Source organism: Rhododendron vialii, chromosome 8a (assembly GCF_030253575.1).
Source record: "Rhododendron vialii isolate Sample 1 chromosome 8a, ASM3025357v1".
Taxonomy (NCBI): Eukaryota; Viridiplantae; Streptophyta; class Magnoliopsida; order Ericales; family Ericaceae; genus Rhododendron; species Rhododendron vialii.
Genome location: NC_080564.1, coordinates 33,350,621 through 33,377,741, shown reverse-complemented (window position 1 = coordinate 33,377,741; position 27,121 = coordinate 33,350,621). Strand labels below are relative to the sequence as shown.

Genomic DNA, 27,121 nt, shown 5'->3' with positions numbered 1-27,121 from the left:
CAAGACCGATAGTGCCATTATGCCGAGCTTTTATTAAAGTATAATCTGATTTTCCTATGCTACTCTCCTCTTAGTTGTGTAGTTGGTAAATTTAACTTATGAATTTGTAAGTCAGTTTCAATACTCATGTTGTTCAGCAGCATTGAGCCATGATTACACTCTAGCAGAAGGTTAACGAATTAATATAATTAAAGACAAGAATCTTGCATTCTCCTGTTATTGTTGCAATGTGCTGCTCCCACCTCAAAATTTTGTGATGTGGTTAATGAAACCTATTTGGTAGGTTATAGTGGTCTCTCTCTCTCGCCAACGGGTACTTCTTTTTTGTCACTTTCTTGGCTTTTCTTTCCCCATTTAAGCTTCATAATCACTCTTTGGCCAAGCACAACCCCTCTGTTTTGCACCATTGCTCCTATATACAATAAGCTAAATCACTAGTCATTTCTTTGTCATTACTGATAATGGCTGAATAGCCAAGTTTAGCATCTTCATCTTCAACTGGATCGACTCAGTCCATATCGAACTCGGTCTCAAGAGAAAGTAGTACTGCTAGTACATACAAACACCCTGTTCACAGAGGAGTGCGTAAGTGTAGTTAGGGCAAATGGGTGTCCGAAATTTGACAGCCTCGAAAGAAATCGCGCATCTGGCTCGGTACTTTTCCCACTCCGAAAATGGCCGCTCGAGCGCACGATGTGGCCGGGCTGAGCATCAAGGATAACTCGGCCCTTCTCAATTTTCCTGAACTTTGCGAGTCGCTGCCCCTGTCCGACTTCGCTCTCACCGCCGGACATACAGGCTGCGGCAGCTAAGGCGGCTGCAATGGAGCATTTGAGCACGCTCGATTCCTCGTCGTTAGAAGTCGCGATGGCGTCTGATGAACTGCGTGCGATACTTGAGTTGCCGAGTTTGGAAGGGAGTTTTGACTCGGCCGAGTCAAGGGCTGAGTTAGCACCGGCTGACTCTGGTGATTGGCGGCTGTATCCTCCGTGGAGGGTGCATGATTTCGAATTTTGGGGGTATTATACGAATCAGACTGCGGCGGCGGAAAGTACAATTCCGGTGAGCTTTGAGAGTTTAACATGGGATCTTTAGAGCAAGGATCCAATGGTTTTCCCAAAATGACTTGCGCGTTGTCATTTTCTCAAAAATATAAAGTAACATTTTGCTTAAAGATATTGCATGTGCAATGCCATTTTCTTGTAACTAATGAGATGTCGACGTGCTACGCACTTCGGTTCGACTTATTGCTCACTGTATTGATTAAGAAATTATAGTCATATTTGATAGCCAAGCAGACATAATATGTAGCATTACTCTCTTTTGTTCTAATCGGATCAACTCTATTAAAATGCATCACTTTCATTCCTTTCACATAGATCATTTGCCCGCATACGGATCCTCAAATCTTCCTTCACTTCTTTCTACAGACAAGAAGTTTCCCTTCCATTTTTTTTCTTTCCTGTTCATAACAACGGATGTATTGTTCAAATGCAAAACATTAAACTCATTGCAAATTACTCTTAAAGCTTAACCCTGCCATCTAATTAAACCTATTCTAAAGACCAAACACTTACGAGAGTTGTGCAGCTATCAAGTTATTAAATGTTGTGCACTCTTTACAATGCCCAACATGCTGGCATGTTTTGATGATACCATTAGTACCATGGGAAGATTTGTTCAATATTTTTTGGACCAAGTATGAGAACATGAATCTTTTTAGTGCACATACACATATCGAAAGTGAAGATGATGGCTCTGCCAACATCTTGAGAGTGAGCATTTAGAAAATCAAGCCAATATTGCCCTTTGAATCTTCCTTTATTGCAATTAATTGGTCATGTCCTTGTTCCAAAAGTGAGAAGGAGCTTGTTGACGCCGTATTCCACCAAATAGTTATTAAAATTGCATGGAAGGTACTGCAAACAAATGCAATGAGGTGTGAGGTTAATGGACAATAGGATGAGACAGTTGAGTTTCGTTATAGGAATTTTTAACTAACCATTTTGTAGAAGTCATATGACACCGATTGCTTACTAAATCGGAGGTGAGATTCAAGCTCCCTTAGCATTTTTGGGTTACTGGATGTTCAAATTTATGTACTTTCCAACCCTTGGTTGGATTTCCTCATCCCTTTTTTTTTTGGGTAAACTAGGTGCATTATATAAAATTAGGAAACATACAAGAGTCTTGGGTATGAAACCCCACAAGCGTCGCGTAGTTGCGAATTAATACAAGTTGGAGCAATATCTAAAATACGAAAATCTAAAATAGGATTACAAGCCATGTTAGCTAAAGCATCAACACATTTGTTTCCTTCTCGATATATATGATCAATCTTCTCCACTCCTAGCTTCCTCATCAAGAATCTGCAATCATGAACAATATTACTTAGGAAATGTCGGGGTTGATCAACTCCCATGATCAATTGGACAGCAGCAAGGGCATCCATTTCAACATAAATTGGAGTAATTTTCCTGTCCAATGCTAGTTGTAATCCATCACGAAGGGCCCATAACTCAGCCTCCATACTCTGCATTGGTCTCATTGTTCTGCGAAAACCTATGATCCAGTTTCCATGCATGTCCTTGATCAAACCCACCACCAGATGCTACGCTTACATATTTCTTGCATGAGCCATCAGTATTTAACTTAAAATAACTGGCAAGAGGAGGACACCATTTGATTAAAACTGTATCCTTTGAACGTGGAACCAAATCAGGGATAGCAATAAAATTCCATTCGGTAGCTTGGGATAGACTGGATTGGACAGTAGCAAGGATGGCATCACGGATAGGGGTTCCAGTAGGTTGGAAGAGAGTTTTGTTCCTAAGGTTCCAAATGTTCCAACAAACAAAAGGAAAAATGATGTTTCCTCATCCCTTTTCTCGTTAATGAAATGTTACTTTTGTTGATAAAAGAAATGTACCCTTAACATACATTGGTTATGATAGGGAAGGAAAAATATGGAACTGATAGAAAGTGTCAAAAAGATGTGATAACTTTCACAAGAAAATGGAGTTTTCCTATATTTTTAGCAATAAAGTGAAAGCTATGTAAGAAAATTCACTTTCTAACTTTGTACTATTTTTATGCCAATCAACCACTAAAAAAATGTCATGTTTTTTTTTCCATCTTTCTTGGATTTTAGATCATTTTCACTCTTATGGAAAAAATAGATCAATATTATATATAAAATGGAAAATCACATTTAGCTTAATTTTTCTATTCAATATCCTTTTAGTCGTAACTTTTAGTCGTAGTACGACTAAAAGGAATGATAACGTTTCCATTTTTGAAATCCCCATGCTAAGTAATTAAGTAAAAAAATTGAATTTGAAATCCGATTACTTTTTCCATAGCTCAAATTCTATGTAAACATGCATGTTCTCCATTAGATCACCACCATCCCAATCCAACAGAACTGTGCGCCCCCCAATATAAATCCTCAACCACGTAATTTTTATGTGAACATGCATGTTCTCCATTAGATCACCACCATTCAATCGATCGCTGGGCTACTGAGGAAGGCGAACAAGTTGGAGATAGAGCTTGAAAAAATCACTGCAAGAGAGAGGAAGATATAGATATGTCTTGCTTCAAGTTGGATTATTTTTGCAGGTGTTGTGTTTGGGAGCAAAATCTGCTCATTTTGAACAAAGACTAAGACTATGTTCATTTCGGATTGGCTAGGTGTAAGTGGTTGCGGTATGTGCAGGTGTGTGTGGTTGTGGTATGTGTCTGCTCTTTTCAGATTGATCCCCCAATATGGGATAAAATATAATGTGTCTATAATGTAGTAATGCAAATAGTGTAGTAGTTAATGGGAAATTATTGTTAAGTCCTGTTCAATATGTTTTCCATTCACCTGCCATTCATTTCCCATTCAAAGGAAGAAGAAATTGGGGTTGTCATGACCAAAATATGGTATGTACCAGGCATTTAACACAAAAAATGGCCACTCTCATGAGCCAGAAATTGCAATTACCAACTATTCAGGCACAGATTGTTGCACTGACATCCAAAACAAAAGGCCATTTGCAAACCAAATATAAGCTATTACTACCCTTAACAAGAAACCACTATCATTTGAATTCATTACAAATGCTCAATGCCTTACCAACTACCAAATGTTTTCAACCACAAGTCAACATCCAAAACAAATTTCAACTACCTAATACTACCATGAAGAACACAGATTACAACTTCAACATTAGGACCGCTTTAGCTTTTATAAAATACTGTGTCTTTACATGATATTTACCCAAAAACTGCCACATTTGTTATTCACTTCCCCTTTGTAGCATTGTTAGAAGAAGCAGCTCTCTTGAACTTGACAGATATATATTACTTCCCCTCCACATCATTGCATGCATCTTGTTGGTTGAGTTATTGACAGATACCTACACATGAAGCAATAAGTCTTAAAATCCCACTTTTATAAAGGGCAATTTAAAGTCACAAACTGATGGAAAGAGATGTGGTCAAACTTACACAATGTCTAACCTTTGGCTAGGTATCACCTGCCATGTTTGTTCTCACACTACCACCAAGTACCAACATGACCCTGAAATTTATGGCACAAAGGTGTTAAAAAGCAATCTACCAAAGTAACATACAACAACAAAGGTTTAATTAAACAATACTTACATTTAATGCACCTTGTGAACCATGGAAGCAATTGACACCTGAGATTCACTCAAACTCTTCTGAATGAGACTTGGGACGCATGAACCGGCTTTTTCAATTCAGTTCCTATTGAGGAAGATCTGCCATTGGTATCTGCTCAAGCAGTAGCAACACTGGTTAACACACATTGAAATTGCAAAATTAGGTGTTGAACATGTGAACTCAACTGTTGAATGTTAGACAGAACAAAAAAAAAAAATTAAAAATTACTGTTGGGACATTGAACGCATTTGTCGGTAAAATTGAATGGTGCACTCGCTGGACCACTTCTTGGGACATGTTCTGCAGCACTTGCTGGGACATTTTCTTTATCACTCTCGTTGAACCCTCCCCTCATTTGATCCCTTCTTACATCCTCTCTTGTTATGTCCTGTTTTCCCACAAAAGGAGCTGGTCATCGTGACTCATTTCCTGCTCAATTTAGTAGGTTCAGTTGTGCCCTCCTCCTCTGGCTCCCGTCTCATCACCTTCTTAGGTCTACCGGCTCAACTTAGCAGGTTCAGTTTAACCTAGCTCCTAATGTTATTCTTGTAATCACTTGAGGTATGTAATCAAACAAATTCTTTTCTCTTTGCAAAAGTATCAGTTAGTTCTCGTCATCACTTAAGCATCTGGGTAGTTGCCCAAATTTGTCCTAAATCAAATGCCAACGTGTCAGTTTGTTTCAACTCGAAGCACCTCTAGTATCCTCTAAGCTTACTGCTAAATGCTCGATAGCCACCAGTTTGTGGCCTTGGACGATGGGTGGACCACGGGGAGTGTCCTGGAAATCGTAATTTCATTAGTACTTATAAAAGAAACAAAGAGCCAAAAGACATGTTAAAAGAAATAGGAAAAATGAACTAAAACCATGGAGCTGTTGTTAGACATATCAGATCATTCGGATCCCAGTCTTAATTATTCACGTAAAAATAGCGAGGAGGAATACACCTTCAATTGATTTTTCATGAACAACTAAAAAACCATGGAACTGCTGCTATATTATCAAATGATTCGGACCCCAGTACTATTGATGTATTGATAGATTTTAAATATTCGGGGGTATACCCCTTCAGAAGTTTAGAGTGACATTTTGCCGATAAAAAAAAAAAGGTTTCGAGTGACATCGATAAGACTTGAATTTGGAGATTTGGAGACTTCCAAATTGACAGCAAACTTACCAAAGATGCACCAAAAATGGGTCAGCTTTCTCCTCACACCTAGGACTACTTCAATAACAATTAGACCAAACAACTGTCATGTCCCACCGAGTTTTTTCTTCTTTTATTATTATTTAGTTTTATTTTTCTATTTTTTGGGGAGGAAATTTCAAATTAGATTACCAAACAAAGAGAACAAGTTCAAAAAACCAATGGCATACCCTCCCACACCTCAACCTCATCAAGCTAGTATCCAACTGTCGCTTCACTGAACTTCTTCACTGAAATCTGTATTTGCAGTATCTAATCATAAGCGAATGATGGTTCAAATAGCCAGTGCAAGAACAATGCAGAATCAAACAGTAATTGGTGTTCAAATACCTCATTAACAATGTTTGCCCCCATTAGAACACAACAATTAATTCCAAGCTGTAGGGCCCAACTTAATATGCCGCCAAACATAAGGATTGAAGAGACATTCATTGCTCTCGAACCTGCAGCTATTACAGAATAGGAGAGGGTCGTCGTTAGCTCCATTGGAGATAAGAAAATGTGGTGGAGAAAATTGCGAGAGTACCCCAATAATTCTATAGTTGGAAGTCTCATTTAGAAGCAAACATGAAAAAAGAGCACTGATACATGACATCAAATCTTGTAAAAGAAAAGAAAACTCTACCAACAACTACTCTCCTAGTAAATGCAATGCATGCTATCATCTTTTAATTGGATTCCCCATTAGATATGAGTGAAAGTTCCATTGCAGTACAAATAGAATGACACTCCATGTAGTCAGCTACCTTCCATGAGGTTTCAACCCCATCAAGCCCACCCTTTTCTCCCTTTCAACTAATGTTTATACTTATACCACGTCTCAAATTATTTCATCGACACAAGGTTTCATCCATCCACTTATGTGTTTATGGAAAATAGGACAGCTCGAAATACTTCCTTTAGTGATTAATCCAAAAAAGCAAACGTCCATTACAGTATATCAACATAACCAAGTGCATTCCACCAGTCCAGGGTTCAGCATAATCTAGAATTTCTGAGTGGAAAACAATACAGGACAGCTCAAAGTAGTCTTAACACTTAAATGAAAACAAAGTAGTCTTAACACTTAAATCAAATTCCTTTCCTAGTTCTAGAAAGGACTCTTAACTGTGAATATAGAAGGAGCGAAAAAGAGCTGAGGCCAATAGCACCTGGGGTTTCGCGGAGACCACAATAATGCAACTGACAAAATCTTACATACTAAATTACTAATAAAACAAAAGTAATCCCAGGTTTGTTCAAATAACTTGTTTATGGTGTGACTTTTTCAGTAATCGCTAATCAACGAAAAACATACCATGCTTCCTTCCCTATCCTATGACTTCGTAGATGGATGTGGAGATCAAAAATGTTCTTAGAAAATAAGATCTCTACATTTTTAGAAAATTCCCAGACACTGGCCCCGAAAATCTTGTTTTCAACAAAAGATTCTCAACGGGCGTGATTTTGAAATGTTATCAATTTTCAAATAGAAATCATGTTTAAAACATTAATAAACAGAAATGCGGCTATATGTTTCTTTGGGTATCTACCTGTAATTTTTGGCCCTGCAGCATCTTAGCTTCAAAGGATTCCATACATTTAAGAATAGGCACGTCTCATTCGAAATCATGTTTCTTTGCACAATGATATTGTTTCAAAGGCTTTTCAGGTAAATCACTCTAATATATGAAGCTAACAGTGTAATTATTGTTGTTCTCAGTTAAAGCAATTGGCTACTCTTTGCCCGTGATTTTGTTGCTAATTTTGAATTACAAGTATTGGGTACGTGATGATTTGATTGGAAAGAAGCTTGAAAAAAACACTTTTGGATGAGAAACCTCTAACGTTAAATTAGAAACACAATTGTGTTGAATCAAAAGGTAGGACTGAACAAGTATGCTAACACAAAATTTATAACCCGACACCATATGAGAAGGCTACATCTAGAAACTCTTCCATCACAGGCATTGCACATGAATTCATAAGGTTCAAAGCCTAAAGTAACAAAAATTGCAATAATATGAGATAATTAAATACAGATCCACCCAATAGAATGATACTGGTCAAAGTCCTTGAAGTCATTGCGTCGATCGAAGAGTCTATTTAAGTTCCTAGGCGTCTTTTAAGTTCTGAAGAGTCTTTCTAATTTGTAGAAAGTCAAGTTATATATCTATTTGTTCCAAGTTATCTATTTCAAGAGTCAAGTCAAACACATAATTCAATCAGTCTATGGTCAAGCCTTTTTTAATTTGTGTCTTGAAAATGTAAGTGCATTTTCCTATTTTTGGAGGATTGTTCCAAGTAGTCTATAAATTCTATTGCTACGAATGAATGAGGAGTTTTTGAGGGTTGAATTAAAATAGCCTTTGGCTTGTCGGTAGTACATTACTTCTTGTTCCCCGTTTCTGTATCTCTTGGGTGGATTTTTTAGAGTGGTGAGTGGTCTTTACGCCCTGTATCCCTGCTAATCCTTAAGTGGTGTATCTCTTGGGTGGATTTTTTAGAGTGGTGAGTGGTCCTCACACCCTGTATCCCCGCTAATCCTTAAGTGGTGAAATCAGTATCCGTTCGGTTTTATCATTTACAAAATTCGGTGTCATAGAACTTTATAGCTTGTTTTTTTTTCCCTGTTTCAGTTTAAGTCACTTTCCTAATTTTTCAAACAGAACCAAAAAAAATTCATCTAAGAGAGGGGTTACCTTTTCCATTTTCTCCCTCAAATCAAAGGATCCTTACTCTTCTTGAGAAGCTCATCTCCTCACTCTTTCTCCCTAAAAACCAGGGAATTGATAGCTAAGTTCTTTGAAACATCTTTGCTAACCATCAATCGTAACATACTTTATGTACCTAGTGTCGCCTAACACTTGCAACAAGAAAGAAGTTTTAAAAACCCAATCTTATTTATCTACATTGGTTGAGCAATATTCCAAATCCTAGTGTGTGTGAATGAAAGGAAGCACGAAACTAACAACATTCTAAATAAGGTTTAAGGGGAAAACATGCAATTTTAGATAGAATGACACAAAAGTAAAAACAAAATGAACGAAACATGCCAAGGAAATAACACCAATACAAAAGTGACATTCAACGAATCTCATGGATAAAATAATTGATAAAAAATATGGCATTTTTGAGAAGTGCCAACGGAGAGCAGATCACAAACTTGTTCATTATATATTCCAATCATTTGAGCACTAACTTCATATGCAATTAAGCTTTCCTACTTTGAGCTACAAGGAGAAGATCATTCAAGTTCTTATACCCATAGATGACAAGCAGAATATTTAACAGCTGTCTTTTATATTCATGGATCCGCTAGACCTCTATGTCAAAGAGGCTATTTGGGTCAATGCTTACACCTGTCTTGTTGTATGTACTGAGCCAATCGCTCCTTGTTAGCCATCTTAGCTGATTTTCACTCAGCTCGCAAGTCTGCATCATCAGCAAACTGTTGGAGTAGAGAGGCAGATAAACAAATATAGTTCACACAAAACAGTCAACTAATGGATGTGACATTGATAAGCTCTAAAAATCTTCTCAGGCACATACTTGTCAAAGATCATTAAGTAGGTCAAGGTTAGTCACCCATTGATCAGCTTCAACCATTTGGTGATGGTATTACTGAGCTCAGGACTGCAAAATTGGAGCCATCTACAAGGAGTAATACGATTGGTTTCATTCTGGAATTTGGTAGGCCATACAGAGACAGTGTGCAAATAACTCGGCCTTTAAAATGTCACTGTGTAGCTGGGCAACACCATTGACCTGCAGATGTAATAAGAAGTCACTTTCTCATATCCAAATGGAACGATTAACAGCTGAAGAACAAAGACTTAACATGAGAGCAGAACAAAGGGCATGGGCCTAAATAGAAGGTAAAGGAACCAAGATATGACAGATCAAAATAATAGCAGTTCAAGAAGAGAACATGAATTCGTCTATACTTATTTCGGAATTGAAACTACAACAGACGTACGCTATTCTTCTTGCACAAGCAAGAAGTACACTATGAGGCAACCACTTGCAAGAACTAAAATTACCAAGACATCCCAGCCACAAACAAAGACCAAGCCAATCGGGAAGAAAACTCTCTCTTTGGAGTTACTTGGGTATATCATAGCTTTTTGGTCCGTTTCTTGTGTTTGCTGTCTCAAAAGAAAGCTGCCCTTGGTGGATTTTCGTCAATTGTTATATATGGTGAAACTTGTGGCGTTAGTCGGAAAAAACCCTCAGTAAATGAAGAATTAAGTCCTGTATTGAGTTGGGATAGCTTGAGCAGCAGATATTATGGTCCACATTCAGTATGTCTAGGGCCTAGGAATTCAATTTCGATAAACTGTATTTGGGTTCTAAATTTGTGAAAGATTTTTGGAAGGAAGAGAAAGGGAAGGGAGACGCAACTTGGATTTGTAGAGGGAAATCTACCTTATTTTCTTTTGCTCTCACATAATTCATGCACAAATCTAACATCCAAACACAGCTAACCTAGACTGAATCTATATCCCACGTGATCTCACACTTCTCACACTCCAGTTGGAGGAAATATGATGGGGTTTTGTGAATCAGATGAGCATTAGATAAGCATGTGCCAGTATGAGCACAAGGAAATGGGACATACCAAAAAACACAAGGATAAGCAAATCAGAATATTCCACATTCTGACAAATGCAAGAAAATGGCATAACCTGAGAAATAGTTGAACCACATTTCATTTCCAAAGCAAAACTAACGTCTCTACAGGGCCATGTCAAATTTTCAACACATTGGCTGGTTAGAAATAAGGACTACAGAATGCATAATCAACTATATTTCCCCTTTTTTCAGTGCTAAAACAAACTCCAAATGTACCTCCAAACCTGGTGCACAAAATGATGGAAACTGAGTCAACTATGCTCAAAGCGATAGAAAGACATGGATGAACAAGACGGGAGGAAGTTCACATGTAATTTATTTACAGACAAAAAGTTCCAGTTCTATTGAAAGATCTAAATGTATCCAAGCACATCCAGTACAATTAGTCATCAGGTCCAGAGAGAGAGAGAGAGAGGGGTCATCAAGTCTGTCTTCCTCAGTTAATTCATGCACGTGAGAAGTTAGGAAATAATATCCAGGAAAACATCAAGCATCTACATTAGATTCGTAAAAAAATTTGACTATACCTGTGGAAAGGGCTAAGACCCCAGCTTCCCACAATCAGCAAATCAGGCTGGACTCGGTTGAACTCATGGCAAATTACTTCCTTTGGATCACGTTTCTTGATCCATCCTTCCCAAGGAACCTGTTACATCTGCACGAGTAGACAAGTACTGCCCAAGTTTCACCCATAAACCTTCTAGCTCAATGATCGAACTGAGGACATGCTCAGCATTACGCTCGTGAAGTCTCTCCCAAAGAGCTGCTCTCTTAAATTTTCTCATAAACATCTCTCTTTGCTGTAAAGCCTTCAAGCTTTCACCCGAAACCAGACAACCAGATCAAGATAGAAAATGCTTTGAGGCATAGAAGCAAGTTGGTTTCCACACAACAGTAAGCATATTTATCATAGCATTTCAAGGTAGATAACAAAATTCAATGTGAAAACTTTCATTTGCCTTTTGAAGATGTCAACCATTCCCACCTCTGTGGCTTGCCCCAAAGAAAGGATCGATGTAGCTATTCATCTTAAGGCAACCATCAGTGGATATTGCTAAATGCATTAAAAAAAACACTTGCAGCAAGATTGTCGTCCATAGCTGTTCTAAATTGGTGGAATAAAGTGTACTGACTACAAATTTTGCTAAGCTCATGTTCTAGAGTGCTAATAATCACCATTTCCCATGTATAGAAGTGAATTATGCTACATAATTAGCAAATTATGAGGGATTAGTAAACATTGTTAGCCCAAAATAGAACTCGACACCAACTGCAACTTTAACGAGCCTCATCTCTCGATTGAAACCTATGACCGACTTAGAAATGGAAATTGAAAAGCACAGTACCACTTCCCACCTCATCTTACTGCAGGCCACATTAACCCTATACGAAGAACAACCTCATAGTGATTTTATTTTTCACCTCATAACATCGAAAGCTTAACAAGGTTTTCAATTTATCAGGTTTACCAGTGCTCCGGATTAAATATAGCCATTGGAAAACAATGTAAAGCGGCTAGCTATCCATGTTTGGGTCCAGCATTATTTTCCAAACCCCCAAAAGTTTAACTATCAGACCCAAAAAAATAGAGTTTTAAACATAGATAGATCTCACGATCAAGGTTTAACTTTTAGGCCATCTGAAAATATTGACTTAGAGTCCATTCCAACGGTCCAACGGGGCAGTGTTCAATGCTCTTGGAGCAGTGTTCAATGCTCTTGGGCTTATGAAATGTCTATAGTGGACCTATCAATAAATCCCCCATTATTCAATGCTCTTGGTGCAGTCTTCCACCTTCTAAATCTCACACACTCAGAGGTAGAGCCCACACCCTTAGTGTGAGAGGCAGGGCAATGCTCCTCAAGAACAAAATAAATATTCAAGTATTTGACCCATCAGTTATGCCTCATTTAATTAATAATGAACTATCCACATGAATTAAAGTTTTGATCTTTCATTATTATGTTTTTAGTTGCTGAAAAACATTCATAATGGTACACAACCAAGAAGAAACATCTCAATCCAAAATTTTTTGCAGCCTCAAATATCGAAAAATGTCACTGCCACATTATTTTCGCAAATTGTAAGGTTTCTTTAAGGAATTGATCTGTTTGTGCATCATTTTCAACAAAATCTTGGGAATGGATTCTTACCACTGCAACGGCTAATGGGAGGAGTCGCAACACTGCGAGCAGCATGAAGGGCCAGAGCCCGAGTTTGGTTGACATTGATCCCCATTGACGACCCACCACCGTTCAGCGTGGCGCACATGCACTGCAGCTGAGATTTCTCGACACTGGCAAGCTGCTGGTAACAACTCGAAGACGGTTCCGAAGAGTTTCCCATTATGTAGTTAAGGCACGGCGACATGCTAATCAACTCACTCGTATAAGAGGATGAGGACTGAGCCGCGGCTCCTCCCCACAGCACCACCGCCAAAATGGATAAGCCCCACAGCCTGCCATTCAAGGCTTCCTTTAGATAGTTCACAAAATAGAACTCCTGCTATGGTTTTTAAAGCATCAAAACAAGTACCTGAGATATAGCTATTCCTTTGAAGACATCAAAAAGTGAGTGTTGACTTCACATTTGTAGAGTTCAAAACAAGTTTTCGGTTCCACGTTTGCTCTTCTGACAAGTAATTGAGATCCATCATCATTACTCTCTCATCCCCTTCGAATTGTTTCATTTCAAGCATTTCTTGTTTAATACGAACTTTCTCTTGCTCCTAATCATATGTTTTCCCAAGCATCTCCAATATCTTGTCAATCAACTTGCTTTTGCATTCTTTTATCTTATCCAATACCCCGGAAATTTTGAGTCGAACCCCCAATCTCCGTTCTTAGCCTTTGCGGCTTTTTGGCCTGTTGGTCGCTCCAAGTCCACATAATTATCTGCTGCAACATTGTCGTCGCCTAGATTGACCGTATCTGGAGTAGAAGGACAAAATGGTAGCCCTTTTCTTGGCTTTTTCACTTTTCTTTTCTTCTTACACTCCAAGAAACATTTCAGTTGGTTCTTCAATAAAACCCAACAGTGATCGAACTTGAATTCTTGTTGTTGATTGTTGAGTTTCCTGTACATTTTTTTTTGTATTTCTACTCAAAAATACTTCAATCAATGCTACTTGGTATGTTACAAAGCAAATGATAAATGAAAAGTAAACAAATAAATATAATAAGTACCTTTTGTTCCTCGTTTATGCCACTTTGATTCAGTGCTTCAATTTTCCCATAACAGGTGCAAAACTTGTTCTTGCAAAGTTGAATCGTTGACCACCAATTCATTTAAGAGACCACAGTACGATTGGAATCAAATGGTTCATTCTCTTGAATGAATTCTTTCACTCGTTGCCAGAAAGTAGTTTCTTTCTGGTCATTACCTTGAATTGCATCCATGCTTATATTAAGCCACGCTGACACGAGGAGTTTATCCTCTTCTACGGTGAAATTGCCATTGCGTTGTTTCTTGAAAATTGACCCCATTGCAGTAGTAAATTGAGTTTCCTGGGTGGCGACTTGGACATTTGGATTAAAATATTGTGACTCCATCATAAATTGTTCTTCATTCGAACCGGATTGCATAAGATTGGTGAAGTACCCATTAGTTTGCGTATCCATCCCTACAATAGGAGTGGAAAGGGATGTTTAGATTTGCTAGGATTCTATTTCCTTTTTTTATCTTTAACAAGAGTTATTACTGGCAGTAAGGTTTTAACTCAAGTCTCAACCTAAGATATAAAGACAGATGGGACATGATAATGTTCCAGTAGCCTGCCTACGCACATGAATCACCATAATTCATTTAGGCAACCAAACACATAAAAGCCATTCAACCGAACACAAGAATCACAATAATACAACCATTTAAGAGTCATTTAGGCAGCATAGACTATACACATGAATAATCCCTTCAATAAATCACAATCATTTACGATTCATTTAGGAAACCAAACTCATGGTTCGCTGGCACAGTGGTTGTGCCATTCCTCTATTACCTCTGTGCTCTGGTTGTGAGTTCAAGTCATGATTGCATCAGTTCAAAACCTTTTTTCTTACAGGTTCGAAAAACTGTTGTGGTAAAAAAGTAAGGAGGCCAGGAATCGAACCCAAAAGCTCATGCTTAAAACTCGTGCCCCTTACCACCACGCCCCTTAAAACCCACTCGCTAAATTTACTGAATAGTTGGTGAGTGGTTTTCTCCAACAATTTGGTTCATCAATCAATATGACTCCCAACAAAAGCTCCAATCTTATCAAGGAAGAAAAATACCAGGCATGCACAACAATGAGTGAAAGTTCCATTGCAGTTAAAATAGAATGACCCCACCAAGCCCACCTTTTTCGCCCTTTCAATTAATGTTTATACTTTATACCATGTCTCAAATTATTTCATCGACACAAGAACTCTACCAACAATTACCCTCCTAGCAAATGTAATGCATGCTATCATCTTTTAATTGGATTCCCCCATTAGATATGCGTGAAAGTTCCATTGCAGTACAAATAGAACGACACTCCATGTAGTCAGCTACCTTCCATGAGGTTTCAAGCCCACCAAGCCCACCTTTTTCTCCCTTTCAACTAATATTTATACTTATACCATGTCTCAAATTATTTCATCGACACAAGGTTTCATCCATCCACTTATGTGTTTATGGAAAATAGGACAACTCAAAATACCTCCTTTAGTGATTAATCCAAAAAAGCAAATGTCCATTACAATATATCAACATAACCAAGTGCATTCCACCAGTCCAGGGTTCAGCACGGAACTGTCATCAGGCTATTCAAAAACCCTCTTGGGCTACGTGTACCGCAGCTCCACTGGCAGGATGGGTACGCCTAAGTGATTTACTCAGTACAATGCATCCTCGAACCATCAAGGAAGCGGTAAAATGCATGCCACCCTTATGCCAATCATATTCGTGCCGTCTCAGGGTTTATGTCGCCATATAATGTAAAAGTGTGATCCCCTCTCTATTGAAACATGGACATTTCCCATTCATTCTTGTGAGTAACTAATTGTCAACGATGCAAGTTTCCAACCCCGTTTCAATTCACGACATGAACAATACAAAACATAAATGGTCTCAATAAATCAATAATGCATCAAAATGTCATGTTATATCTTTAAATACAAGAATCAAGCTCAAGATTAAAACTCTACACACGTGAAAAGATTTTTCAGCAAAACATGCTATCAATTCTGGCCCCAAAATTGAAGCAAACGGTATCGAAACTTCAAGATATCTCACATATACGTAGCCAAGAATGGGAGGAAGATAAGTTGCAAACAAGATGTTGCCTAAAAAGGCTCAAAACAGGGGTATATTTGAGATACATCAGAACTTATACAAAACAGGACCAGTTGAAGAAAACGAGATTTTTGAGGTATGATTTAGATCGGTTATTTTTGTTCCCTATTTTTCGATAAAACAATAACAAAACTTCTCGCACAAGAATCAACTAAAACGGAGGTTTGTAGAGGCTAGGGAAGTTTTTGAAGTTCACAGTTCATCAGGAAAACTGGCAGTATACAATTTTGTGTTAATCTTCAAGCCTCTCAAAAGCATGAATAGCATAATAAGAAAAACTATATACAACTTCTATCACATATTTTTCATTTACAAGACCAGAGTCAAACGCAACAGACAAACTAATAATAAAAGAAGAAAAAATGAAAGGATAGCCCAAGCCACACAATCTCACCTAAAAACCTAAATAAATCATGCATTTTCTTAGTATGTATTGATACTTTTTTCTTATAATAGACGACTGGAATAAAGTTCGGTATTTTTTCATTTTTCGCAAATTTAGTGTACCATTGCACAGAACTGTTCTGGAAGTTCTAAAACTTGTTCACAAGATGGAGTTCCTTATTCTAGATTTTGGAAGTAATTAATCTAACTAACAAAATGGAAATCCTTTTCTAGATCCACCTATATTGTGTGGCATCAGCAAGATTGTTCAGGCCAAGAATTCAGGGCTCGTTTGTCTTGGAATTGAGACTGAAATGGGATTTGGAGATGTAATTCTGTCATTCCTAGACAACCTGTAGTTGGTGCCCCGAAAGTTGAGGTGGGATGAAACCCATATTCCCCTCTGCATGAGATTCCCATTTTTGTGGAATTCCAGATCCTCTCCCCTCCACATCAGTGTACAATTGTCTGTTATTCTATACTATGTGAAACTTGTGATTTACCTTAGGACGAAATGGAAAAGGCATGCCAAAAGCCCAGCCAAAATAACTAGAGTACCAAAAATTTTCTTTCACCATTCATAAGTTGAGCCATATCCCAAGAGATTCTATATCCATACGTATTCGGTAACTTTTATATCCTCCATTTATCTCCGAACAAAAAACAAGGACTTAGATTTCATTCTAATCGGATAAAGATCCCCACGAACAACATTAGAAGGAGAAACCAACAACAAATTGAATTCAGCAAGAAATGCGACCTAATTTCTATTGAATCACAAAACAGAACAGAAACACAAGAATAAACGCCCCCTATAGTAACTTGTAAAAAAATTACAGTTTCTCACTGATATTGTAATTGATATGTATATCGGGCCGGTTCCAAGAACATTTTAAAAAACCCTTAAAAAAACACTTCATAGTTCCCGATCGAATTTTGATGATCCGAACCGCTCAATGTGATCAGAACGTGATTTTAAGGGTGTTCGCGGGAAATCAGCAAAAAAAAAGATCGGGAAGGGCTTCATCCGAACAGTTTTTTATTGAACTTTATTGAACGGTCCAATAAAAAACTGTTCAAATCAAGCCCTTTCCGGTTAGTTTTTTTGCCAATTTCTTGCGGGCACCCTTAAAATCATGTTCTGAACACATTGAGCGGCTCGGATCATCAAAATTTGATCGGGAACTATGAGATTAAGATTTGGAAGGTTTTTTTAAGGGTTTTTATAAGTGTTCCCGGAACCGCCCCGTGTATATATATATATATATATAGAGAGAGAGAGAGAGAGAGAGAGAGAGAGAGAGAGAGAGAGAGAGAGTAGAGAAGATTGAGACCTGAATTAGGGCGATCTCGAGGGGAGGGAGGAGGTTGATCTGGGAGTGGAAGAGGGGGACGGATTCGGTGATTTCTATGACGTCGTTGTTGTAGGCGGAGAGGCGGCCGAGGAGGAGGCCGTTGACGGCGGAGGTCTTGTGGTTTAGGTCTTGGAGGACGAGCTTGATATAGGCGTTTTGCCCGATCTCGTAGCGCATGTCGCCGCCCATTGTTGTTCAGCGACTGAGGGTGGAGTTTACAGTTGTTCTTGAGAGAGAGAGAGAGATGCACAAACAAAGAAGAGAAGAGACCGAAGATAGACGTCACTCTGCAGAAACCGCATGAACCTGTCAGGTGAGAATATGAGAAGACTAAAATACCCCTCAACAAAATTTGAAATGCCAGACACTAAAAGATAAAATAGAATGACTTTTTTGGGGACACAAACGGAATATTAAGAAAGTCAGAAAATCCATATTAGTAATTTGGAAAATGGCAAAACAGTAGCGCGGACCCACCACAAAACACGCGACATGACGGAAATGCCCCTGTATGAACCAGGTATATGCCAAGAGTATTCCACAACAAAAGGGCTAACAAAAGGGCTAGATTGGCAAGTGGAATTTTCATTGCTTACACGTACGGAAGAATTCAACCCTCCTCTAGTGAGCCCAGGTCGATGACTGTTGCTGCAAAGATGAACGATTGATCAGAAGAACGAGCTAGCAACTCTAGAGACAGGCCTAAGAAAAGAATATGGGCCTGCCTATTTAGCATCAGATTCGACAAATATCACGATGGGAATTCACGTAGAGCCAAGTTTGCAGCCTGTCATCATTGATGGGGTTCAATTACAAGGTACCGTGAACACATTAGTGTGTTCTCATAAAACACCAAAAAGAAATTTCGAGGGGGGAAGAGAATGTATTCAATGCAGTGAAGAAAGAAAATATAACCGACTCACATCTCTAACCCAATCTTTAAACTCGTCCCAAATGTCAAAACAATTCAAGTTGACGTCTATTCAAAATCCACCTTGATTTAAGTCATAGGAGGAGGAGGGGTTGTAGCACCATCACATGAGAAAGCACAGTAGGCGCCGCAAGACATAATGCAATTAAGAAACCAACTGATAACGTTGCCTCCTTTGGTATTTACAAAAAGCAACTTACCCACGACCATGAAAAGATGGATGCACAACAGACCCAAATCTTGTCAAATCGTCATATTCAACCCCGGTAGGTCTCACAGTGGCAGGAGCAACTGAAGCACGATCAGTCCTGTCAATGTGACCAATGTTTGAGGAAGGATGGGAATGATGACCCCAACTTTGATAGTGGACATCAATGACTGGAAAACCATGGGCAGCAAAGATCTCATTTTGCCCAGATATGCCATTCCAGCAATGGTTGAAGTTGGGATGTTCGACACTCTCATTGGCGTTTGAGGAAACCAGGGGAATGATGGGTCCCAAGTATGCAACATATGAACGAGCCACAGATGATGTAGATGTATGTTCAGCAAATATGGCCCGGTGTCTGTAAATTATGATCTGCATAGAGAACATCTTTCTATTACATTTGGTTCAAGGGATCACCGCAAAGTTGATCCAGAATCAAAACAAATTCACTTACGTGTTGTCAATGCCGATTCCACTTCCCTGAAAACAATGCAAATGGTAACCTGTAAAAGACAGCAATGGAAGATGGCACTATGGGAGAGACTATCTTATGTGATTGAGCAAATCCAGTCTTGAAATGTGAAGATACGGAGCTTAAAGCAACACTGCTCGTTTGGATGAGTTACTGAGATTAGTCTATGTACTCTGTAATGTAGAGTCACTTGCTAGTTGCTAGTAAATTAATCAATGTGAAATTCAACTATACCAAGAACTTTCGAGAACATAAGCACTTCACCTGATGCATCACTGACCACCCAAGGAAAAAGGGAACTCAAAAATGAACAAGGAAAGTTTTCTTACTCAAAAGATGAGTGAACCTGAGCTAATCCACTGAATGGACACCAATGAACTCCGAGCGGCCGCAACAGTATATAACAAAAATGAAGTTTTTTTTCTCTCTCTTAAAAGGCGGTTTAAAACATAACCAGGACACTTCTCATGAACACATTTGCAATGGAGTATTCAATATCTGCAACTTGCTACTATGACACAACAAGCCGCAGTTTTGACATACAAGGTCGGAAATGGAAATATTGCATAGTGGTAAAAGCGAGACAATAACGAGGGAAAAGGACAGAAGTGCCTTCCTTCTCAAGCTCAACTACTGAACCCCAATAACTTTTCTGATGTTTGACATGAAACTAGAAAATCAAATCTCCATTGTTTATGGCTGAGCAAGGACAGAAGTATGTATGTTACTACTAATGTACATCACTCAGCGTGTACTAATGGTTTGAAATTTAAGTAGGGTTGCTCTAGTGACATCCCACCTTAAAAGAGCACACTTCCAAAGTTTTGAACATCAAGACACTTCTGAATTAATATAACTGAATAACAACAAAAATACTGCTCCTTGCAGACATTCATATACGGGTAGGGACCGTCTATTGAAAATGATCAGTCCCCAAATCAATTGGCTAAATTGCATGACTCAATTTGGAATTAATTGGTTTTCTCTTGCCACAGTCCTCCTTAATAGCTCTTTTAGAGGTTTCAATAAACCAGTCACATTTCTTGCCAAAATAGGAAACTAAGTACTCCTCCCAAGTCCCATCCCATATATAGCAACAAACATATTCAACAGTGAAAAATGTAAGGCCAAATCAAGAAATGCTGCAAAAATTTCAATTCAAACCCATTAATTGCATGTCCTCTTATGTTTAAATCCCTGTAAAGGACCACGAACCAGGAATATTGGACGGACTACAGAGTGAGGGATTTTCACCGGAACCTTAATTGCCAACTCAACCACCACCTCAGAGGTGGCTACTGTTAGAATAATATTGGGATAATATTATGTTACCATGTTTTCTATGCTATTATTCATGTTTCTCAGTTTGTTATTATTCATGTTTCCTAGTTAGTTTGGTTCAAGTTTAAAAGCTTAACTAACTTCAAAAATATGTTCTATTGTCGCTTGTTTATGAGATGAGTCGATCTAAAAGGAGCTTTAATTGAGCCGAACACAAGGCAATCTCGAGTACTTAAATTTTTCATAAATCACAAGCCAGACAAGCCGAGTAGTAGCTCATTTGAGCTTGGTTTGAACCTCTTATGAGCTTCAAAAAGGGAAGGCTTTTACTCTCCCTCTTTTCTTCTGTAATTTTTTGTTCAAATTAATTACGTATGTAGAAGGAAAAATGGAAGTTCACACAAAAAAGGGTAACTTCAAGGGATCAAGTCCAAACTGAAAGCAATCATTTCAATTCTAAGAACCTAAATCTCTAGCAAAAACCAGTGCTCGCAAAAGCTCGTACAGTAATGCACTAAGTACTTGACAATTGCCTCAATTTAAACATGCAATGGACCAAGAAATTACTTCTTGTCGCAGATTAATAGCTGTAAAGAGATCATCAAAAATTGAAAAAATGAAAGCTATACGAAAATCGAAATTAGCGGACCTGTTACAATGGAGTGAGAATCCAGAAGACCTTCTGTGCTGAACCACCACACTCTCTCTCTCTCTCTCTCTTCGTCGGGAAACGTCCCCTCGTCGGAGTGAATGTATTTGTATTATTTGCAAAAATGGGTTTCATACAGTGCGGCCAAGTCTATTTTTATAGAAACAACTTCACTCAAATGATCCCCGATCATGCATCGATCAGTGTTCGATTAATAGGATCTTCAACAATTTCTATCATCTCGACAAAATCTACAACATGAACCCTTCCGATCAAGGAGATAAATCGGAATGAGCTCACAATTTGACGAATTCTCATTGCGAGGTCTCAACAAAACCAGAGCGGCATCGTTTTTTCCGTCGGAGTGATTCATTCAGTGTGACCACGTCTATTTTGCAAAAGCAAATTCACTCTAAATTGTATACGATTATACATCAAAAAGTGTTAGATTAAAGTGATCTTAAACAGGATGTATCTTCTTTAAAATCTATAAAAGATAAACAGTATCGATTATAGATATAAATTCTGATGAGATCACAATTTGACTCAAATCATTGTTAACTTGGTTTTCAAAGGACTTCTCAGGTTGAACATGAGGAGTACTAATGAGTACACGCGCGACGTCGTTTCTGAGAGACCTCCTGCGTTGAATATGCGAGCTTCAGGCCGACGCCGCTATGATAAAACTCGCGCCTGTCATATGCGAGTTTGTAATCAGTGGAGGCAGGTAACCGAACTCCAGTAGTTGTCGTCGTCCCCATTTCTCCCAAGATCTCTCTCTCTCTCTCTCTCTCTCTCTCTCTGTATTCGTATTGTATTTCCTGATGAATGTTCGTTCACAAACGAGCGTCAATCCTCTACAAGCTGATTCTGGCCTCATGTCTTCAGGTATGTGAAAGCTCAATTTTTATCCGAATTGTATATGATTCAATCCGTCTCTTATTCTTTCCGCTAATTTTTTTTACAATCATGACATATTGTTTGCTTACTCTTCTTTCTGATATAAAACATCACAGATTGATTGACTTTCTTCACTTCTTCCCCCCTAAGTGAATCAAGCAAACGCAAATCAGATGTATCGAAATGTCAAATTCCCTTGGTTCTCTATACAGATTATAATGCCACAATCCATAGAAATATATGCTCAGAAAATCCCATTTAGCGGAGTTCTACACCAAAACCTAATAACTCAAACGACACCAGGCAGCTACTTTGCTGACGAATTAATCATCTTCTTCCAACACATAGTTGAACTTTACTGGAAGTGCATTGAGTTCTAACATCATACGTTTTAGCAGTTTGACATTTCGATAATCTTCTCTATAAGGTCGAAAAACACATTGAATACGACGTAGAAGAATCTTAATTCAAGCTCAGCTGAGCCCCTCTTTGTATCCCCCAATAATGACGTATGTTAAATGCCAGCCATTCAGCCAGACATTGTTTCTTTGGAAAATGCAGATTATAGAGCGAAAATTATAAACCTCGTTTAGGAGAATGTTTTTGGCGTAGAAAGTCTCATGTTCAGGATCTTTCGCTGTGCGAATTTCGTAGAAACGAAATTTGTTTGGTTTGGTAAGGGAACGATGAGCAAATATAAGCGGTTACTTATCAAAATACCTTCATTTCTCTTTTGTTACCCATGGAAAACAAACGTTTCTCAGTACGCTTCATTTCACTTTAACTAGCTTTCCTTTCGATGTAGCTGTATTGTGATTGAAAGCCGAAAGTTGCACCTTGTCTAGCGATCAAAATTGTATTGTCCTGTTATGGACTTCCTTCAGAATGGCTGAAGTTGTTGCGTTGTGAAAGGGACACGGCAATCATCCAAACCACCAAAAAAAGGCACATGAACCTTCTCACCCTTATTGTTATAAGAGAGTGATATTTGTGGGATGATGTAGAACCAACCTCTCTTGGGAAGGACAAAAATGTAATTTTTCTATTGATTCTTATGAACTGAATGACAGCCAAGACTCCCACCTTTTTCGATTATAAAGATATTAACCGACTGTTTTTTCAACTTCAATGTTGGTTTGGAACAGTTACTGTGATCAAGCGAGAGTTGTTTTCAGTAAATTTCGTTTTCTGCCAGAACCAAGATTTCAGTGGATTAGTAACTCAAATTCCTGTTGGTCAATGTTGTTGCTTTGTTTCTGATCTATCCAATTGGCAGTGGTTTTTGATCGCTAAATTACAGCATATTGGCTGGTGCTTGATTCTGCTCTTATGTAAATGATGAGGCTATATTACAGCATATTGGCTGGTGCTTGATTCTGCTCTTATGTAAATGATGAGGCTATATCACCCCTTTTAGCTTCATATAAATAAATGTTAGTATTTGTCAACATGCCACGGAGTAGACTCTTAAGCCCTGAATGGAGGCCAAGGAGAAGATAAGAGACAAAGAAACACATGGCCAACAAACCCTGTTCTGCATTCTTGTTTCTCCTGCTGAATTCAGTGCCGCTATTAGTGTTGAACGCCGAGACATTTAGCAGAAGTGAATTCCCACTCCCATCTGACTTTGTCTTCGGTTCAGGAACCTCTGCTTATCAGGTTACTAGTAACAAATAGTCTAGGAACAGAACTGTGTCCACAACCCCTTCGATGTATGTGGACCCACGTGCATTGGAATCCTCCAAATGCAGTTGTGTTTTGAAGTTTTATTCCTATCATTGCTCTACAAGTAATCACTTGTGTACATTGTGTCGTTCTTTTCCTTTTCGTAGTTGCAAAACGGAACAACCCATTAGTAGAATCTGATGAATGTTGGTGTCTCATATTATATCCATGTGCGTGTATGTATAATATAGTCTGAGGGCACGAAATTCAAGGATGGAAGGACTCCAAGCATTTGGGACACTTTTGCTCACTCTGGTCAGTTTCTTGTCTGTCCGTCCTTTCTTTTTTTTAACAAACTACGGACAAGTTTGTTCGATTTCTTTAGAATGTGATTTTTTTTTCCCCCGATTTCCTTTCAGTCTCTTTCTTTCTTCCTCACCTACCCTTCTTGGGCTTTAAAGTTCATAAGCGATTGAGTGCTTAAAACTGGGACAACAATAATTTTCTGGTTCAAAAACTGGTTCAGGATATACCAAAAAAAATTGTGGTTCAGTTATCAGTTGTTTCAGGTACTTATATTGGCACCAATACCTTACTGCGTGCATTGGGGGTTATTATATTTTCAACATAACTCACTTGCATCTATAATGTGATGATTTCTGTATCACTCCATCACCATTAAGTATTCTACAAGTGATGATAAATAGTTGGTGAGATAAAAACCATACCAAAAAGCTACCTCATGTTGCCAGAAATTGATTGTTATGTGGATCCAATTCAATCAGGGAATGCGCATGGAGCCACCCGGTACATAGCATGTGATGGGTACCATAAATACAAGGTATCCTCCTTTTGTTTTCTGTTATTCTCCATTCTTTCTTTCCACTGGCATATTAACAGTGTGGTCGATGATTTTCTCGATATAGCATCACTATAGAGCAGCTGTCTGAGGTAGATGGTTTATCATGAATAGCATCATACAACCGTTTCTGGAATATGGTCCATGTGTGATTGCAGCATTAAATCTCATGCAGGAAGATGTCCAACTCAAGGTGGAAACTGGCTTACAGATACTCCATCTCCTGGTCAAGACTTATCCCTGGTGCAATTGTATAACTGTCTCATGTTTTCTTCACAGCATAAAGCAAATTCTGTTTCTTTTTCTCATTGCTTGCTCCCTCTTTTTTGCAGATGGACGAGGACGTGTCAACCCAAAGGGCGTAGAATATTACACCACCTCATCAATGAACTTATCAAACATGGTTAAATTTCCATCATAAACAACACGAGTTCTGTTTAGCATTTTGGAATGTTTAATCATTTGAGAAAATACCGAGAAAATTGTTTCTTCATGCGAAAGCAAGAAAACGGACAATGACCATGTCAACCTAATGATATCTCCCCTTCTCTCTGCTATTGATATGGCTTTCTTAAGCAGGAATCCAAGCACATGTTACATTGATGCACATTGACTTCCCTCAGATTCTTGAAGATGAATACGGAGGATGGCTCAGTAGACAAATTGTGTATGATTCTCAACTTCCACCACCTTTAACTTCACTCACTTCTAGAGCTTAGAGTACCCTGATTGAAGTAGAAAATGTACGATGTATAAGTAATGAAGTTCACCAATTATGTAGCAATGCAGGAAAGACTTCACAGCATGTGCCGATGTGTGCTTTAGAGAATTTGGTGGTAGGGTGTTGCATTGGACTACCTTGATTGAGGCCAATGTATTTGGCATAAGTGGTTGATATAGGAGAAACACCACCTCAGCAATGCTCTTCCTCATTTGGGGTGTAGGCATTGTTCTAAGGGTGACTCCTCAACTGAGCCATACATTACTGGTCATCATCATATCTTGCTTGCGCATGCATCGGCTGCAAAACTGCATAGGAAAACATACCAGGTGTTTGCTGTGGGCTGCGGCTTTTTTGCCGCAGCTTATAACTTAAGCTAAAAGCTTTCTTTTACAAAAGAAAAGAAAAACTTTAGAAGGCGTTAAAAGCCCTTTTTTTTTTTTTGAGAAGCTACAGTTCGATGTTTTTAACTTCTGCTTTTGAATAGAGCTTTTAGCTTAAGTTCAGTTGCAAGAAGATTTCAGCTATCTTCAGTATCTTTGAGATTTCCGTAAGACTTCTGCTCCAATTCTTACTTTGCCACATGCCCACATCCATATGTTTCAAAGAAGTTTGAAAATTTCATGTCTACCTGTTTCATGCTTTCAATTAACTATGAAGATAATCAACGAAATCTCACAGGAAATCTTGATGTGTTAACAGGGGAAGCAACATGGATTCGTCGGAATTAAATGTCTTTTCTTATTGACTTTTCCCTTGTACAAATGCAACAGAAGATGTGATTGCAACCCATAGAGCCACTGATTATTTTTCTTCTTGCAGCCGGTGAGTCTCACGCGTTCATAAGGATGATGCATGGGAGTATAAACTAATCATTTCATTCTTTCAGACTGGAAGCATTTCGCTAATGTGTGCATGTTACAACCATCCTTGTGTTGCTATTTTATCAGTGATCAAGGTTTGATTCTTGAGGTCAGACCGCAAGAAAGTAATTTACTGCGAATTCCCTGGATTCGGTGTGGATGGCATGCCTTTGACCGGATCGGAAATGAGATTAATATAGATGCACGTAAACTAGCCCAGACAACCCAAACCGTCGACCAAAAAAAATGTTGATCAAACTCTCACAACAGCATCCAAATGCGAAAACTAAACTAATAGCAACCCAAAGCTGTCAAAAGTTGAACAAACGAGAATGGATAAACGGATGGCTATTCTAAGGCAGTGTTGGAAGAACTCAAATTGGCTTTCATTTTTCTTTTTGGGTTTTGTTAATGTGTGCCCCTAAGGCACATGATAAGGCACTTGATAATGTTCATTAAATGAGATCAATTAAACCATACTATTATAGAAAGTAGTGAAAGTAGTTGAAATATTGGATGAAGAATAAATTTTGTTTTGGAGACCAAAATACCCTTTAATCTTCCCTTCACTCCATTTCATTTGGGTTCCCTCTTTTTTTATTTTGCCCTTTTACCTTCTTGACTTTTACCCAAATATTTTCCAAAATATTCAAGATAAATTTCAAAACCCGTACTTTAACCGAATCCAGAAAAAATTAGCGCAAAATAATAAACCCAATTTTTTTTAAAAAATGACATCTAAACGTTCAAAAGTATAAAAAAAAAAAACCCAAGGAGAACAAGCACTGTATGTGCACCAACGTACAAACACGTTCTTTCAATTGATATTTGCTTTTTTACACTCATAGATTTGCTTCCCCATGATTCTTCAATGTCTCCGGTAATTTTGGGTTAAATTTGATGTAAAAATATTGAATTTGTTTATCCCAGTTAAATAAATAAAAAAGTATGGAACACAAACAAAATAGAGTGGAGGGAAAAATTAAGGGGTATTTTGGTTTCCAAAATAATTTTCTCTCTTCAT

General features: G+C 38.3%; 2 protein-coding genes and 2 pseudogenes across 2 annotated transcripts; 2 read left to right on the top strand and 2 right to left on the bottom strand.

Annotated features, from left to right (window-relative positions):
- The first annotated feature begins 461 nt into the window (after positions 1–461).
- Positions 462–1,124, top strand: LOC131299268 (dehydration-responsive element-binding protein 3-like; annotated as a pseudogene).
- Positions 1,125–2,170: 1,046 nt separating this feature from the next.
- Positions 2,171–2,584, bottom strand: LOC131298793 (uncharacterized). The gene has a single exon (XM_058324263.1). It carries the CDS (start codon positions 2,582–2,584, stop codon positions 2,171–2,173), a length of 414 nt encoding a protein of 137 aa, XP_058180246.1.
- A 2,318-nt stretch (positions 2,585–4,902) lies between these two features.
- LOC131299278 (non-specific lipid transfer protein GPI-anchored 5-like) lies at positions 4,903–15,472 on the bottom strand. The gene is made up of 5 exons (XM_058324922.1): positions 13,679–15,472; positions 13,029–13,569; positions 12,647–12,951; positions 6,210–6,322; positions 4,903–5,452 (listed from the first exon to the last, which is right to left on the bottom strand). The coding sequence occupies exons 3-5, from the start codon at positions 12,861–12,863 to the stop codon at positions 5,354–5,356; spliced, it is 429 nt and encodes a 142-aa protein (XP_058180905.1). The 5' UTR covers positions 12,864–12,951; positions 13,029–13,569; positions 13,679–15,472; the 3' UTR covers positions 4,903–5,353.
- Positions 15,473–21,797: 6,325 nt separating this feature from the next.
- LOC131299283 (hydroxyisourate hydrolase-like) lies at positions 21,798–26,237 on the top strand (annotated as a pseudogene).
- The last annotated feature ends 884 nt before the right edge of the window (positions 26,238–27,121 follow it).